Source organism: Schistocerca nitens, chromosome 4 (genome assembly GCF_023898315.1).
Source record: "Schistocerca nitens isolate TAMUIC-IGC-003100 chromosome 4, iqSchNite1.1, whole genome shotgun sequence".
Lineage (NCBI taxonomy): Eukaryota > Metazoa > Arthropoda > Insecta > Orthoptera > Acrididae > Schistocerca > Schistocerca nitens.
Window position 1 is genome coordinate 657,335,718 of NC_064617.1, and position 16,492 is coordinate 657,352,209.

The 16,492-nt window shown below is 44.0% G+C and overlaps 1 protein-coding gene across 1 annotated transcript in view; it reads left to right on the top strand.

The window, feature by feature from the left end:
- Window positions 1-16,492, top strand: part of LOC126251597 (uncharacterized) — a 112,282-nt gene that overhangs the window by 20,551 nt on the left and 75,239 nt on the right. Inside the window, exon 2 of the mRNA XM_049952131.1 lies at window positions 4,394-4,600. Coding sequence (XP_049808088.1) covers window positions 4,419-4,600 — 182 coding nt within the window. The 5' untranslated portion in view covers window positions 4,394-4,418. The remainder of the gene's footprint in view (window positions 1-4,393; window positions 4,601-16,492) is intronic.

Consider the following 16,492-nt stretch of genomic DNA (forward strand, 5'->3'; position numbering starts at 1 on the left):
GAGTTGCCGTCTGTAGCGCCATATTCTGTCTGTTTACGTGCTTCTATATTTGAATACCATTTTCTTTGGCGCTTCAGCGTATATGTATCTAATCTTAGTTCTACAAGGTGTACTTCGTAGAAGCTTCGATAAAGGAGTAACAAGATTATCTCACCTTGCATAAAAACTTAAACATATCCTTCGCGCTAAAACGTTTGCGAGAGCCCTCACTAGACGGCAGCACTAACCTTTCACTTTCGATACCGCTCTGGCAAGAATGGCTCCCGTGAAAATTACTCTACGTAGTTGGGCCCTATGCGTAAACGTTTTCCTGGCTCGCCTACTGATTTCTGGCTGCTATCACATTCATCTACGACAGTTATTAGGCGTCAGACAAATCCTGGTCTAGCGGATAAAGAAAACTCTATGCCAACGATCCAGGTACAGTTTCAGGTGCTCCCTAGCCTAGTTTTTTCACACTCAGTCGACAGAATCCTCACAGCTGCTTCCTAAAAGTCCAGCGCAGTATTATTCTGTTTCTACTCCGGCCTGTAAATAGTCATCAAGAGGTGTTGCTGAGCTCGGGCCACCAGTAAGTGTGTCTCACGATAGCGGCTGAATGTTCGAATTGCGTCACTGTGATGCTTGCCAATACGGCGGGCAATTTAACGTGCTGTCAGCTCTTCTAGGAGTGACTACGCTCTGACGGCCTAAACTTGTTATGATCCTTCGTGGCTTGTTGAGAGACAATATCGTGCTCTAGCGATCACTACTGAACTGCTCTAAGAATGCAGGTTTACTTTTACCTCCATAAAGCAGGAGACCGTAGTTATCGATTTCCTCTGGTCAGAAGAGTATAGGAAGGAGTATTCTGACGAAAGGAGCACAATCTACGAGAATGTAAGAGTGGTGCTAAACATTTTCGGAAACGTTTATAATAAAATTACAGTACTAGTTGAAGGAAGTCAATCCCTGATGTGTAAGCTACTGACTCGAAACAGAGGGCCTTAACTTGTTGGATTTACCGTTTACCCTACTCAACACAAGTTGATAACGTCACTCATATAAAAATGGTAGGCTAATATTTACAAATACTACATCACCTAATGCCACACACAATCATCAGAAATTTATTATACACTTCTTTCGAGGGCCCAAATAAAGTGTGCCATTTATGGGAGAGTTATTTTTTTCACCCAAAATCGCCACAAAATCAGGAACTTCCGCCATACTTGTAGGGCAGCTCATTCTATATACGTGTCGCACTCATCCCAATTATACACTGAGATGACAAAAGTCAACGGATACCGCCTAATATCGTGTCGGACCTCCTCTTGCTCGGCGTAATGCAGCAACTGGACGTGGTAAGGACTCAAAAAGTCTTTAGAAAGACCCTTCATATAGAAAAATTACACCATGTCACCTCTAAGGCCGTCAGCAGTTACGAAAGTGTTGCCGATATGGGATTTTGTACAAGAACTGACCTCTCGTTTACATCCCATAGATGTTCGGTGGGATTCCTGTCGGGTGAGCTGGGTGGCCAGATCATTTGTTCGAACTGTCCAGACTGTTTTTCAAACCAATCGCTGAGAATTGTGGTCCACTGATGTGGTGCATTGACATCCATAAAAATTCCATCGCTATTTGGGAACATGACTGAATATGGTCTCCAAGTAGCCGCAAATAACCATTTCCTGTCAATTATCGATTTCATTCCATGTAAACACGGCCCACACCATTATGGAGCCACCACCAGCTTGTACAGTGTTTTGTTGATAACGTGGGTCAATGGTTTCGTGGGCCTGCGGCACGTTCGAGCCGTACCATCAGTTCTTACCAACATAAATCGGGACACATCTGACCAGGCCACGGTTTTCCATTCGTCTGGCGTCCAACGTAAATGGTCACGCACGCAGAGGACGCGCTGCAGGCGATATCGTACTGTTAGTAAAGGTACTCGCGTCAGTCGTATGCTGCCGTAGCCTACTGTCGTCAAATTTCGCCGCACTGTCCTAACGGATACGTTTACCGTACGTCCCAAGTTGATCTCTGTAATTATTTCACAGAGTGTTGTTTGTCTGCTAGTTGTGACAACTCTATGCAAACGTTGCTGCTTTCAGTCTCAGTCGTTAAGTGAAGGCCGTCGGTCAATGCATTGTTCGTGACGAGAAGTAAATTTGGTATTCTCGGATCACTCTTGACACTGTGGATCTCGCAGTACTGAATTCCCCAATGTTTTCCGAAATGGAATCTTCCAAGCGTCTAGCCCCAACTGCCACTCCGCATTGGAAGTCTTTTAATTCTCGTCGCGCGGCCATGATCACTTCGGAAACACTTTTACACGAATCACCTGAGCGCAAATGACAGCTCTGCCAATGCGCTTCCCTTTTATACCTTGTGTACACTATAGTACCGCCATTTGTGTATGTGCTTACCGCTATCCCATGATTTTTTTTCTCCTTTTCTCTTCTGCTTCACAGGTTGTCATGAACAGCAGATACAACATGAGCTGAATAAGTGTTTTCAGACCAACTGGAATAGGGAAGAAAAATACACTATGTGATCAAAAGTATCCGGACACACGGCTGAAAATGACTTACAAATTCGTGGCACCCTCCATCGGTAATGCTGGAATTCAGTATGGTGTTGGCTCACTCTCAGTCTTGAGGACAGCTTCCATTCTCGCAGGCATACGTTCAATCAGGTGCTGGAAGGTTTCTTGGGGAATGGCAGCCCATTCTTCACGGAATTCTGCACTGAGGAGAGGTATCGATATGGCCGGTGAGGCCTCGCACGAAGTCGGCGTTCCAAAACATCCCAAAGGCATTCTATAGAATTCAGGCCAGTACTCTTGTAAGTAGGCTGTTTAGGTTTTTTTATTGGTAACGCCACCTCTGTATAAAAAAATCACTGGCTGTGCTGTGTGCAGTCTGTGGCTGCTTTGCATTGTTGTAATACTCAACCATTGTAGTGTTAGGCAGCTGGCTGTGAACAGCGCGTAGCGTTGCGCAGTTGGAGGTGAGCCGCCAGCAGTGGTGGATGTGGGGAGAGAGATGGCGGAGTTTTGAAATTTGTCATGAACTGCTATATTTATATATGATGATATCAAGGTAAATACATTGTTTGTTCTCTATTAATATTTTTCATTTGCTAACTATCCCTATCAGTAGTTAGTGCCTTCCATAGTTTGAATCTTTTATTTAGCTGGCAGTAGTGGCGCTTGCTGTATTGCAGTAGTGGGAGAAACGAAGATTATTGTGAGGTAAGTGATTTAGTGATTTGTGAAAGGTATAGTTTAATGTTAGTCAGGGCCATTCTTTTGTAGGGATTTTGTGAAAGATTGCGTTGCGCTAAAAGATATTGTGTATCAGGTTAAGCACAGTCTTGTATAATTGTTCAAAGGGGACGTTTCACTCTATGCAGGCCAGTCCATTACAGGGATGTTACTGTCGTGTAACCACTCCGCCACAGACCGTGCATTATGAACAGGTGCTCGATCGTGGTGAAAGACGCAATCGCCATCCCCGAACTGCTCTTCAACCTTGGAAGCAAGAAGGTGCTTAGAACATAAATGTACTTCTACACTGTGATAGTGCCACGCGAAACAACGAGGGATGCAAGCCTCCTCCATGAAAAACACGAGCACACCATAACGCCACCGCCTCCGAATTTTACTATTGGCACTACACTCGCTAGCAGATGACGTTCAACGGGCATTCGCCGTACCCACACTCTGCCATCGTGTCGCCACATTCTGTTCCGTGGTTCGTCACCCCACGCAACGTTTTTCCACTGTTCAATCGTCCAATGTTTACGCTCCTTACACCAAGCGAGGCGTGATGTGTGGCTCATGAGCAGCCGCTCGAACATGAAATCCAAGTTTTCTCACCTCACACCTAACTGTCAAAGTACTTGCAATGGATCCTGATGCAGTTTGGAATTCCTTTGTGATGGTCTGGATAGATGTCTGCCTATGGCACATTACGACCCTGTTCAACTGTCGCCAGTCTCTGTCAGTCAACAAACGAGGTCGGCCAGTACGCTTTTGTGCTGTACGTGTCCCTTCCCGTTTCAACTTCACTATCGCATCGGAAACAGTGGACCTAGGGATGTTTAGGAGTGTGGAAATGTCGCGTGCAGACGTATGACACAAGTGACACCCAATAATCTGACCACGTTCGAGGTCCTTGAGTTCCGCGAAGCGCCCCCTTCTGCCCTCTCACGATGACTAATGACTACTGAGGTCGCTGATATGGAGCATTTGGCAGTATGTGGCAGCAAAATGCAGCTAATATGAAAAATGTATGGTTTTAGGGGTGTCCGAATGCTTTTGATCACATAGTGTATATTGCGCGATGAAACGATCTGGCAGGTCGTGCTGTAGTGACGTCTCGAAATTGCCGTGGTGTTTCAGAAGAAGAGCTGAGCTCTCTGCAGCGATGATGCGCTACCGCTTGCTGTGGGCACCACTGGTGGCGCTTCTGGTGGTGGTGGTGGCCGTGGTGCTGGGCGCCGCCACGCCGGCCACCAAGCGCGTCCTGGTCGACATTGCCGTCGACGGCGATGATGGCGACGAAAGGATCGAGGCCATTGAGACTGATGATCCGTCGCAGGACGACAGGTAGTGTGCGCAGGCTGCACCACAAAGTAGATTGCTGCTTGGCTCGTTCTACAATACTTTTTTCAGTCTTTGGTGTGGTTTACTTTGAGTCTATTAGTTGCTGTTCGATTACTTACATTTGAAATACAAAGGGATGTTTCACAATTCATATTACACACTTCTAGAGGCTATAGAGGAGTCTTAGTTGATCATGTTTCAGACAGGAACCCGTGTCTGGAAACGCCATCCATCGACTCTACAGAGCGCTAAAGTTATAGACGCCGGCTTCTTTATATATATATATATATATATATATATATATATATATATATATATATATATATATATATATATATATATGATTCCGTGATGATGTTACAAACTTTCTAGGGTATTGGAGAAGAGTAAATGTATCAATTTGAATTGAGGGTATTGAGGGTCCCTGTACCGGGTACGAACGAGGCGAAAGTTATATGCGACAACTCTTGTGGTACCTCTAACAGTGCAATAGATGTACCGGTGCTTGTTTTGATCCAAACTACCACGTCTGATAGTTGCCTACCCTACAACCATAGCAACAACAGTACCAGTACACGTATTCCATTGCCAGAGGTATCGGGATGGTTTTCGCTTATAACTTTCTACTCGTTCGTTTCCTTTAGAGGGACCCTTACCTCAATTTGATAAATTTATCGTCCTCCAACATCCAAGAATGTAACATCATCACAGAATCACTATACAGGCACCGACTTCTATGATTTTGACGCCCTGTAGCGTCGTTGGATGACGTTTCCGGACAGGTGTTTCTATGTACATCTTGAACTGCTTCGTCCGCTCTAAAACGAAGTGTATAACATGAATCGTGACACACCCTGTATACAGGTGTATTATGTTGAAGGTCTCACAAGTGAACCTTATGAACTGACCTCCTTTCATTTTCTTCATACCTCTAGCATCTGAAGGCCAGAGTCCCGACATGCATACGTGATAAAATCGAGCTACCTGACTTCCGAGTTTTGATAATTGTAAAACAAATTCCTAGGACAATGGCCCATAGCGCCTAGCGTTCTGCTCTTGTAATGGAAAGGCTGGTGGTTCGTTTCGTACTAGACGTGACGTTTCTTTTACATGTGTTTGCGTTCTTTATTTCATGTCAAACTGTAGTAGCAATCAACAAATATTGACTCACAATTTTAATGAAAATAATGTATTTTATTATGTATCGCATGAAAATTCTGGTATTCGTAATAAATTAAAATTTGCCAGCTAAATGTGAAACACCAAATAGACTTTTTTATTTTTAGTTATTATAAATAAGTATAAACACAATATTAAAAACAGTCCCATAGCTGTATATACTTCTTTCATTTAACATAAGACTTTTGCAGTTCATTATGAATACTAGTATTCTCATAAAAATAGTTAGTAAAAATAGCAAGATGAAATTTTTTTAAAAACGTTATTCAATATCTGTTTATTAACATTTCAGTTTTATAGCAAGTACAGAATGGAAATAAAATTTTAAGAAAATACACTACACGACAAAACACTGAATCAGCCATAAGACATGGTCGGCTATCAACGTAACTTCATACATGTACACACCGCTGCCAGGTATGAAAATACACTCCTGGAAATTGAAATAAGAACACCGTGAATTCATTGTCCCAGAAAGGGGAAACGTTATTGACACATTCCTGGGGTCAGATACATCACATGATAACACTGACAGAACCACAGGCACATAGACACAGGCAACAGAGCATGCACAATGTCGGCACTAGTACAGTGTATATCCACCTTTCGCAGCAATGCAGGCTGCTATTCTCCCATGGAGACGATCGTAGAGATGCTGGATGTAGTCCTGTGGAACGGCTTGCCATGCCATTTCCACCTGGCGCCTCAGTTGGACCAGCGTTCGTGCTGGACGTGCAGACCGCGTGAGACGACGCTTCATCCAGTCCCAAACATGCTCAATGGGGGACAGATCCGGAGATCTTGCTGGCCAGGGTAGTTGACTTACACCTTCTAGAGCACGTTGGGTGGCACGGGATACATGCGGACGTGCATTGTCCTGTTGGAACAGCAAGTTCCCTTGCCGGTCTAGGAATGGTAGAACGATGGGTTCGATGACGGTTTGGATGTACCATGCACTATTCAGTGTCCCCTCGACGATCACCAGTGGTGTACGGCCAGTGTAGGAGATCGCTCCCCACACCATGATGCCGGGTGTTGGCCCTGTGTGCCTCGGTCGTATGCAGTCCTGATTGTGGCGCTCACCTGCACGGCGCCAAACACGCATACGACCATCATTGGCACCAAGGCAGAAGCGACTCTCATCGCTGAAGACGACACGTCTCCATTCGTCCCTCCATTCACGCCTGTCGCGACACCACTGGAGGCGGGCTGCACGATGTTTGGGCGTGAGCGGAAGACGGCCTAACGGTGTGCGGGACCGTAGCCCAGCGTCATGGAGACGGTTGCGAATGGTCCTCGTCGATACTCCAGGAGCAACAGTGTCCCTAATTTGCTAGGAAGTGGCGGTGCGGTCCCCTACGGCACTGCGTAGGATCCTACGGTCTTGGCGTGCATCCGTGCGTCGCTGCGGTCCGGTCCCATGTCGACGGGCACGTGCACCTTCCGCCGATCACTGGCGACAACATCGATGTACTGTGGAGACCTCACGCCCCACGTGTTGAGCAATTCGGCGGTACGTCCACCCGGCCTCCCGCATGCCCACTATACGCCCTCGCTCAAAGTCCGTCAACTGCACATACGGTTCACGTCCACGCTGTCGCGGCATGCTACCAGTGTTAAAGACTGCGATGGAGCTCCGTATGCCACGGCAAACTGGCTGACACTGACGGCGGCGGTGCACAAATGCTGCGCAGCTAGCGCCATTCGACGGCCAACACCGCGGTTCCTGGTGTGTCCGCTGTGCCGTGCGTGTGATCATTGCTTGTACAGCCCTCTCGCAGTGTCCGGAGCAAGTATGGTGGGTCTGACACACCGGTGTCAATGTGTTCTTTTTTCCATTTCCAGGAGTGTAGTTAGAGATGCAAATTTCCCAGATAGGTAGGACGGCCGCTGGGAACCAGTAACATTGTTTCTATTTTGTATTGTTACCAGGGCTTGTAGGGTACGGGGAAGGACCCCGGAGATGCTGCATACTCGTTTTAGGCAGCGTTATCAGGCCTGACAACGTTTAAAAGGGGCCTCGTTGTGGGCCTCCATTTGGCCGAATGGTCTAATCGTGCAGTATCGAGATTTGTGGGGCATTCTGATGGAAGACTGCCCCGATGTTGGACCGTATGGCAACGTCAGGGCAGCCATACTCGTCGCCGATCTTCTGGTCGACCAAGTCTGATGTCCACGACGGAGGATCGCCGTACTGTGTATCGAGCACATCGTAACCCCTTCACGCCTGTGCCTGCCCTCCGACAACAAGTAATGGACTCGCTGAAATTTTCTGTGCTGTGTCACCCGCACCATTGATCGGAGACTAAACGCAGTCGGACTGTGGAATCGCCTTTCATGCGTAGGCTGCCGTTAACACCACACAGACTACTGCGACTGGTGTGGTGCCGTGACCGGGAAGCGTGGACTCCTGAAGAGTGGAGTCGCTCTGTGTTCAGCTATGAATTGCCGTTCTGCACCATCTCAGAATACCAACGTCAGCGAGCATAACGGCGACCTGAAGACAAAGTTCCATTATTCCAGTGTTTCGGTTGGTTGGTTGATATATGGGAGACCATACAACGAGGTCATCGGTCCCATCAGATTATGGACGAATGGGGAAGGAAGACGGCCGTTCCCTTTCAAAGGAACCATCCCGGCATTTGCCTGTAGCGATATAGGAAAGTCACGCAAAACCTACCAGGTGTACCGGTATGAAATGAGCGTTTTTTTGTGAAAATGAAACACTAATTTTGAATTGAAAAGTAAAAACATTTTATTCAAAGTACTGACCATTGCTTTCTATACATTTTTACTACCTTTCTGGCAATTTGTTGGCACCACGCCAATAGAAATGTTCGTCTTTTGAAGCAAATCAATCACACACCCAATTTTCGACTTCTTCGTAGGAATCGAAGTGTTCCTCAGCCAATGCGTGTCCGATTGATGAAAACAAATGGTAGTCGGAAGGGGCCAAGTCTGGTGAATACGGCGGGTGGGGTAGCAGCCCCCAGCCAAATGTTTTGATTGTATCCTGAACCAGTTTTGCTTTGTGTGCAGGTGCATTGTCGTGTAAAAAATTTACTTTTCCATGTCTTCTGGCCCATTCTGGTCTTTTTTAGTTCAATGCATAGTCCAAATTTATCATTTGTTGTCTGTAGCGATTAGTACTCGCACTTCACCGGGTTTTAGAAGCTCATGATACATCACACCTTTCTGATCGCACCAAACACAGAGCATTGTCTTCTTGCCGAATCGATCTGGTTTTGCAGTCCATGTTGATGGTTATCCCGGATTAACCCATGATTTTTCCAGTTTAGGATTCTTAAAATGAATCCATTTTTCATCGCCAGTAACAATTTGATGCAAAATTGATTTTCTTTCATGTCCTTGAAGCAAAATTTGACAAATGGTTTTTCGGTTTTCCATCTGTCTTTCATTCAATTCATTTTCCACATGTTTGGATCTTTCCCATAGCTTTCAAACGGTCAGAAATTGTTTTTTGTGCAACATTTAGCATTGCTGCCATTTGCTTCTGACTCAAAGTATCATCATCATCCAATATTGCTTGCAATTCGGCGTCTTCGAACTTTTTTGGTGGTCTTACACGTTCTTGATTTCTTACATCAAAATCATTATTTCTGAACCGTTGAAACCATCTTTTGCATGTTGCTTCTGATAGAGCATGATCACCATATGCCTCGACAAGCATTCGATGCGACTCTGCAGCAATTTTTTTCAAATGAAAACAAAAAATTAATGCTTTCCGCAAATCATCACTTTCTGGTACAAAATTCGACATCGTTAACACGATGAAAACATATGATTTTGTTTGTTCCATGATTTGATGTATACTAAATATCTTTGACAGATGTCATACCAACCAAACAAAAAAAATTAAGGCTCCTTCACAACAAATGTTCCCTATCGACACATTTGTATCTTAACGCTCATTTCATACCGGTACACCTGGTAAATCATGATGGCCGGACGCGAGTTTGAACCGTCGTCCTCCCGAATGCGAGTCCAGTGTGCTAACCACAGCACCACCTCTCTCGGTTGTGTTTCGGAGAGGCACATCGGTGTTTGTTCTGGCGTCATGTTGAGGGGAGCCATCGGATGTGGCTTCAGTTTACGTCTGGTAGTGACATTCTGCATCCTCATATGTTACAGCTCGTGCAACAGTGCTGTGTTGCCATTTATCAACACGAGAATGCTCTTACTCACAGGGCACGTGTCTCTAGGAACTCTCTGCGTGATGCTGAGATAAGTCTCGTGACCTTGCATGATTCTCAGATCTGTTCCCGAAAGAACACGTGTGGGACCAGCCTGGACGTCAACTTCGGCCCAGTGCCATTGTCGAGGATCTTGGATATCAAGGACCTGTTATAATTGTTGACCAGCTTGCCTCAGGATAGGATACAATGGTTTTATGACACCTTGCACCAGTGCGTATATCCAGGCCAGAGTGGGTGCTACGTCATACTGAAGAGTGGGCTTACTATACCAACTTCTGTGTCAATGTGACTCGAGTTTCCGATTACTGAAATAATATTGCATACACTCACAACCCGTGAAACTTCACTTTCTTTCCTCCACCCTTTCTGGGAGTTTTACTCTTCTTGTCGGGAAATGTCTTTGCGTCTGGCGAGAACCGAACCAGCAATCTCTCAGTTACAAGACTAGAATACTAAACACGTAGCTAAGGATCACACTCTTAACAATTACGATATTTTTCATACTTACGACGGCCTGGAACTCTTCTAAGTCCATTTTTTTCGAATGCTTTGATAAGTACGGTATATCGTCTTTAGTTAAAACATTGGCTTTCAGACCACGTTTTGCTGGTTCAGCTGAGCTTTCGACATACCTCTGTTGATATATGAAGATGGTATCTGTTCTTTCGGACAGATACCATTAGTGATCTTGCAGCTCTCGAAGAATGAAATTACAATGAAATCCAGACCATTAGCTGCTTACAGGCGTTGGTAAATATCAACGGGGAAAGTGGAAAATTTGTGCCCCGACCGGGACTCGAAACCAGGATCGCCTGCTTACATGACGGACTCTCTATCCGTCTGTGTCCTCGATGGCTCAGTCGGATAGAGCGTCTGCCATGTAAGCAGGAGATCCCGGGTTCGAGTCCCGGTCGGAGCACACATTTTCAACTGTCCCCGTTGATATTTATCAACGCCTGTAAGCAGCAAATGGTCTGGATTTCATTGTAATTTCATACCTCTACGGATGTCAAAATGATCCGCATTAGTTGGACTGTCTAATAGTTAGGTCACTCAGCAAGGCCTCATGACCACTTGATAAAAGATGTCGCCCAACGGGTAACGAGGACAGGTGTGACCATAGCAAACATGGGGCAGGGGTGTTGCATCTCAAAGAAGGTAACAATGGTGGGGGGGGGGGGGAGGGGTTATCAACTGACTATAAGATGAAACCGTGATCCAGATTAATGCATGTTTACTGCAAAGATTTCTGCTAACGTACGTGAGTAATTATTACCGGAAAAACGGCAACAGATAGTTGGTTCATCACATTAAATAGAGTGGGGAATCCCTGTCCACGGTGCAGGTGTCTTCCTTCTCATGGAACATCTGTCATTGACTCCCTGGGCACAGCCTTTACCGGATCCAACCCTTCAGCACAAAACAAAGTTCCTTTGAAATGTGTTTTGGCCAGATGGCATTGCTTGTAAAAACTGAGATTCTTTGGAGGTACAGGTGTTTGTTTTTACGATTTCTGTGAATACAGCCGTCCACCCCCACATCGCACAGGGCGTATTATGCCAAAAACTGCAGCAACGTAACTCACAGGTGCCACTACTAACATTTTCCGTGTCCCCATCCACTACCTGCCCCTAGCGGTGAACTCATCTCTTCCCCTCGCCATTCCCCCTCAAAGGAGAGCGGCAGCTCCTCGGACAAAGCGTCAGACTGGCTCTTCACAGAGCCTGCTAAACTACTGAGAATATTAAATTCAAAATAGCCCCTAGGAAAGAGAAGGAATTAATGGAAAAGTAGACAGCTTATTCCTAGCAATGACTGAGCTTTCTAATTTCAAAACTAGTTTATCACTTGATGAGAACAGAACTGAGATAGTAATGATTTTAAATCAGTTATGAATACCACATGAGGTGTGCCGGTTCAGCAGTGGACTGAAACGTACCACTGTGAGATTTAAGAAAAGGGCCAGTGCCTAAGATCTCCTCGTCAAATATGACATATGAGACCTAAGAGAGTTTTAATTAGCCACCACTATGAACCACGCGTGTTACAGAAAGACAGGCACCAAATTCACGTATCGGCAAAGAGTTTTCTATCCAGGCAACAGATATTCTCTGATCCGATTTGGTATCTGAGCATCAGTTTATGATCTACCAAAGCTCCTGGTCTCCAAGTCTTTCATCGTTTGCTGAGTTTCAACAGTCTTCCGCTTTACTTCTTGGTACTTTCATGTTCTTAAAAGTTAGTTGATGGCATTGTAGTGACATAAAAGTTAGTGGCATTACAGCAACGTTCAGTGCAACACATCATTTGTATGCAGTTTTGAACGCCTATTGGTATCAGAAATGTTCAAATGTGTCTGAATTCATTTGGGACGAAACTGCTGAGTTCATCGGTCCCTAGACTTACACACTACTTAAAATAATTTAAACTAACTTAGGTAAGAACAACACACACCCATGCCCGAGGGAGGACTCGAACCTCCGGCTGAAGGAGCCGCGCACTCCGTGACATGGCGCCTATTGGTATCCTTATTAAACAAATCCCTGAAGTCTGTGATTAATATTTGGGTCCGGAGCGACGGAAGACGACACCGTTTTTCTTTAGTTTCTTTCTCTAAATAAAAAGGTGTTTCGTCTCAGATCTGTCAGGTGTATATTTTTGCAGCTAACGACTTAATAGTTACATGTTACATACAATTTAAAAAGTAGATTGATGAACAAATTACGTAGTACATTACTTGGTCATTTAACTGTACTCAGTTAGTCGAAATGCTGAAGATTAGGACTGGTGGATTAAAATACAAATGGATAGAGTTAACATTGTTGGGTTCTAGTCGTGATTAGAGGAAAAAGAAACGTTAAACACAAACTTAGTACACTGCGAACAGTTATCTCTCGAGATCCGCTGGCAGCTGTCTGTTGTTTGAACAACGCAGATCATCGCTAAGTTTCTATCCGTGACGATCTTTTTTCTTCAGATTATGCTGGCCGCTTCTCTGTGTAAATTCGTTTGGCCTTGCAGGCACTTCGTACTAATGCACCACAGAGTGAGTACATGACTGCTACACGTAGTAACGGCTAACGCTCCATCTGCTAAAGTCACCTACTGCAAACGCTTGTGAAAGCCAGAGTGGACGCAACCACAGACGATAATGTGTTCTGTTTTAAGGAAACTTCACCAACGTTGGTGCTTTAAGCAGTTGGTGGTTACGAAATAATGGCAGTTTACGATATAAATCCCACGTGCACGAAAATATTCATGTCTGCCAACTAGTTTCTGAATTCAAAATAATTTAAAATCTTTTACCATCCACATAATTTGGACCCTAAGCGTTGGGGTGCACTTGTATACCGTCCATTTTGAATGTGTCCAGTGGACTCGCATTCACGTGGAGCGGATTTAAAATCTTCGTCCGGCAGTCCAGATTTAAGTTTTCCTTATGTACCCGAAACTGGATGTTTCTTTTTAAAGGAGCAGTACATGTTCACTTCCCTATTTCTGTCCATTTCGAGCTTTATCTCCCTCGCTAATGACGTCGTTGTCCAACAACGTTAAACCCATCACTTTTTTTTACCCTCTTTGAGGCCGAAACTATCTCCCTCCTACGACCCATTAATCTAAATTCGTTATGTCACCTTGAGACGGGTCGTTTCATCATTACTGCTCACTTGCAATCTCTTTCACAACTTTTTATGTCGTCTGCGACGCCGTAATTCTATATCTGGTGCTAATTTAGAGAGGTCTTCTTTTCTCCGGGGTCGGCAGTAAGAGCCTTGAATTCGGGCTAATAAGAACCAGTTTTTCATCGCCATTTACGAGCAAGTCTGTCCCTCTCTCTCCGCTTGTCTTTCCACTGCAGGTACTTCTTCTTTTCAGTTTTCTATTAGAAGTACCGGTGTGTGTGTGTGTGTGTGTGTGTGTGTGTGTGCGTTTGAGCAAAGTCTTCGAACCCAAAGGTTTACACAGTATATCGTTCACTGGAGTGCTTACATATAAAAACTTCGTATCCAGGAGATCTGCGTGTGCACCATCTTGTATTACACAGTTGTACGGGGTGAATCTAAATTCGTGCATACCGACGCCACAGCACAATTCATCGCATACTAACAATTCTAAAATGACTGTAACAGAATTTCATTCTGTGCAAGTTTTCGGCAGAAAATCGACTTAAAAGGAAGTCAATTTAGCAACACTTTAATTACATGTAAAAGAAGTGCTCGACTGTGCTGCAGAGTTAGTAAAATTTTGCTTTAGATTGCTCAAGATGGAGATTTCGTTTCTGGGTCTAGGTTTAATATTGTTTGTTTTTTATTCTGATATGCCCAATAATGCTGTAGGACTTCGTTGTCGATGAGACGTTAAATACTAATCTTCTTTTCTTTTTTCGAGGCCGGTATAACATATATTTGACATTATGGTCTATTTACCTCAAATTTCTTTGTCAAATATCTTTGACGTGGCCCTAAAACGGGTATTACACTGTCGTCATATTTTTCATCAACAAATTGTTATTGTGCGCTGCAGTTGCTAGTATCACAATTGCTTTGTGTGTGCATTTGGAACCAAAAAAGGAAACACGCTTGGTTGAAGCCATAGGTATTACGTCGAGGTAATAAAAGCATTCAGCAAAAATTTCTTACGAGAGCTGCAAGTGGAGGACGTCAAGTCTTATATATAAATTACTTACGAATGTATGAGAGTGTATTTCAGTATTTACTCAGTGAAGTGGCTTCTCGTATTACAAAATAGAATACTCTCTTGAGAAATGCTATATGTGCAGAAGACAGGCAAACTGTAACACTGGGATTTCTTGATACAGGAGAGAGCTACTCTACTTTACAACAGTCGCTCGAATATCACGTTGCACATTAACTAAAACAGTTCCAGAAACGTGTGAAGCGATTTATAAAGCACTGAAGGGAGAATATGTGAAAGTAAATAAATGCATAGTACACTATATAGGCAATAAGAACTACTTTTATTTTTGAATAATTTAATTAATTGAATTAGTGTTCCAATAACCAAAAAATTAATAAAAAGTACGTAACAGATGAAGCGCATTTTAACTAATGGCATCCAGAGTTCAAAAATGGACAGAGTAGAATGGAAGACTAAGAAAGAATTTTTTATTTTAGACTGTGAACACATCTTGTATTCCGGCTTGCTGAAAAGCTGCCTGGATATTTCCAGATGTAAAGGTGGATGGCAGTATCTGTGATCGTGGGCATGAAGTCACCTGTAGCGTATTCCATCTGCCCGTCAACACACAATTAATAGGAGGCACTGTGCCCCTTACTCACCCCTCACCCTAGTCGAAGCAAGTTTATTAAAAAAAAAAAAGAGTCAAACGATCGCACCAACCTTTAAGCCATGTTTACAAACATACTACAGAGACGTCAAATAGCTGTAGGGACGCCAGCACTCCAAGCAGTTACATTTCACATTTCATTGAACAGAACACGAACGACTTTTATGATCAAATCTACGGCGAGGCCCTAGATTTGATCATATTTATTGACGACAGGCGAGATTTCACAAAGTTCCCCATTACACCGTCATATTTCTTTCACATAAATGTTTGACATGTCAACTTTGACAAAGATATACGGTATTGTAATACCGGCCTCAGCTACAAAACTTCCCGATATGACGATGTTAGACATACCCACTTTCTTCAGTAATTGTTGTCAGTTGACTGATAACCGACGGACTTGTCAGTCGTTAATATGATGATGGGTATAAAAATAGTAACAGGGTTCTGTAATCACCTGTGAAGGTTGATAGTTCTATAGAAGACGTAATGTGCTATGGAAACGTAATGGGCATGGAAATGGTAACAGTGTTAGTTGGTGCTAATCTATTGAATTTATGGCAGGAAGAATGATAAATGGGTTCGAATGTACTTGATGAAGTATTGCGAAACAATTTACTTAGACGATGTAATTTGTATGGTTGCACAGGGACTACCTAGGATAGAAAAAAAAAGGATAGAGCAAGAAGTAGAGACATGGAGTCGGCATTATCCTTTTTTTTTGTTTGGTTTGGAGATATAATTGAAGACGAGAAAAAACAGCGCTGGAAATCGACCTTGATGCTGCTAGTGCGTGGAAGACAGAAAAGCATTTGAAAGATAAATATTCCTTTAAAAGTAGATTGTTGTTGTTGTTGTCATCAGTCCTGAGACTGGTTTGATGCAGCTCTCCATGCTACTCTATCCTGTACCTACTGCAGCCTACATCCTTCTGAATCTGCTTAGTGTGTTCATCTCTTGGCCTCCCTCTACGATTTTTACTCTCCACGCTGCCCTCCAATACTAAATTGGTGATCCCTCGATGCCTCAGAACATGTACTACCAACCGGTATCTTCTTCTAGTCAAGTAGATTAATTAAAAATAATGACTGGACTCTTGTCTCTGTGTCAGTACTTAATAAATGCACATGTTTTGTATAAGACGTACTGTAGCCGCTGCATAACAACGAAGAAGCCAGATACCATATC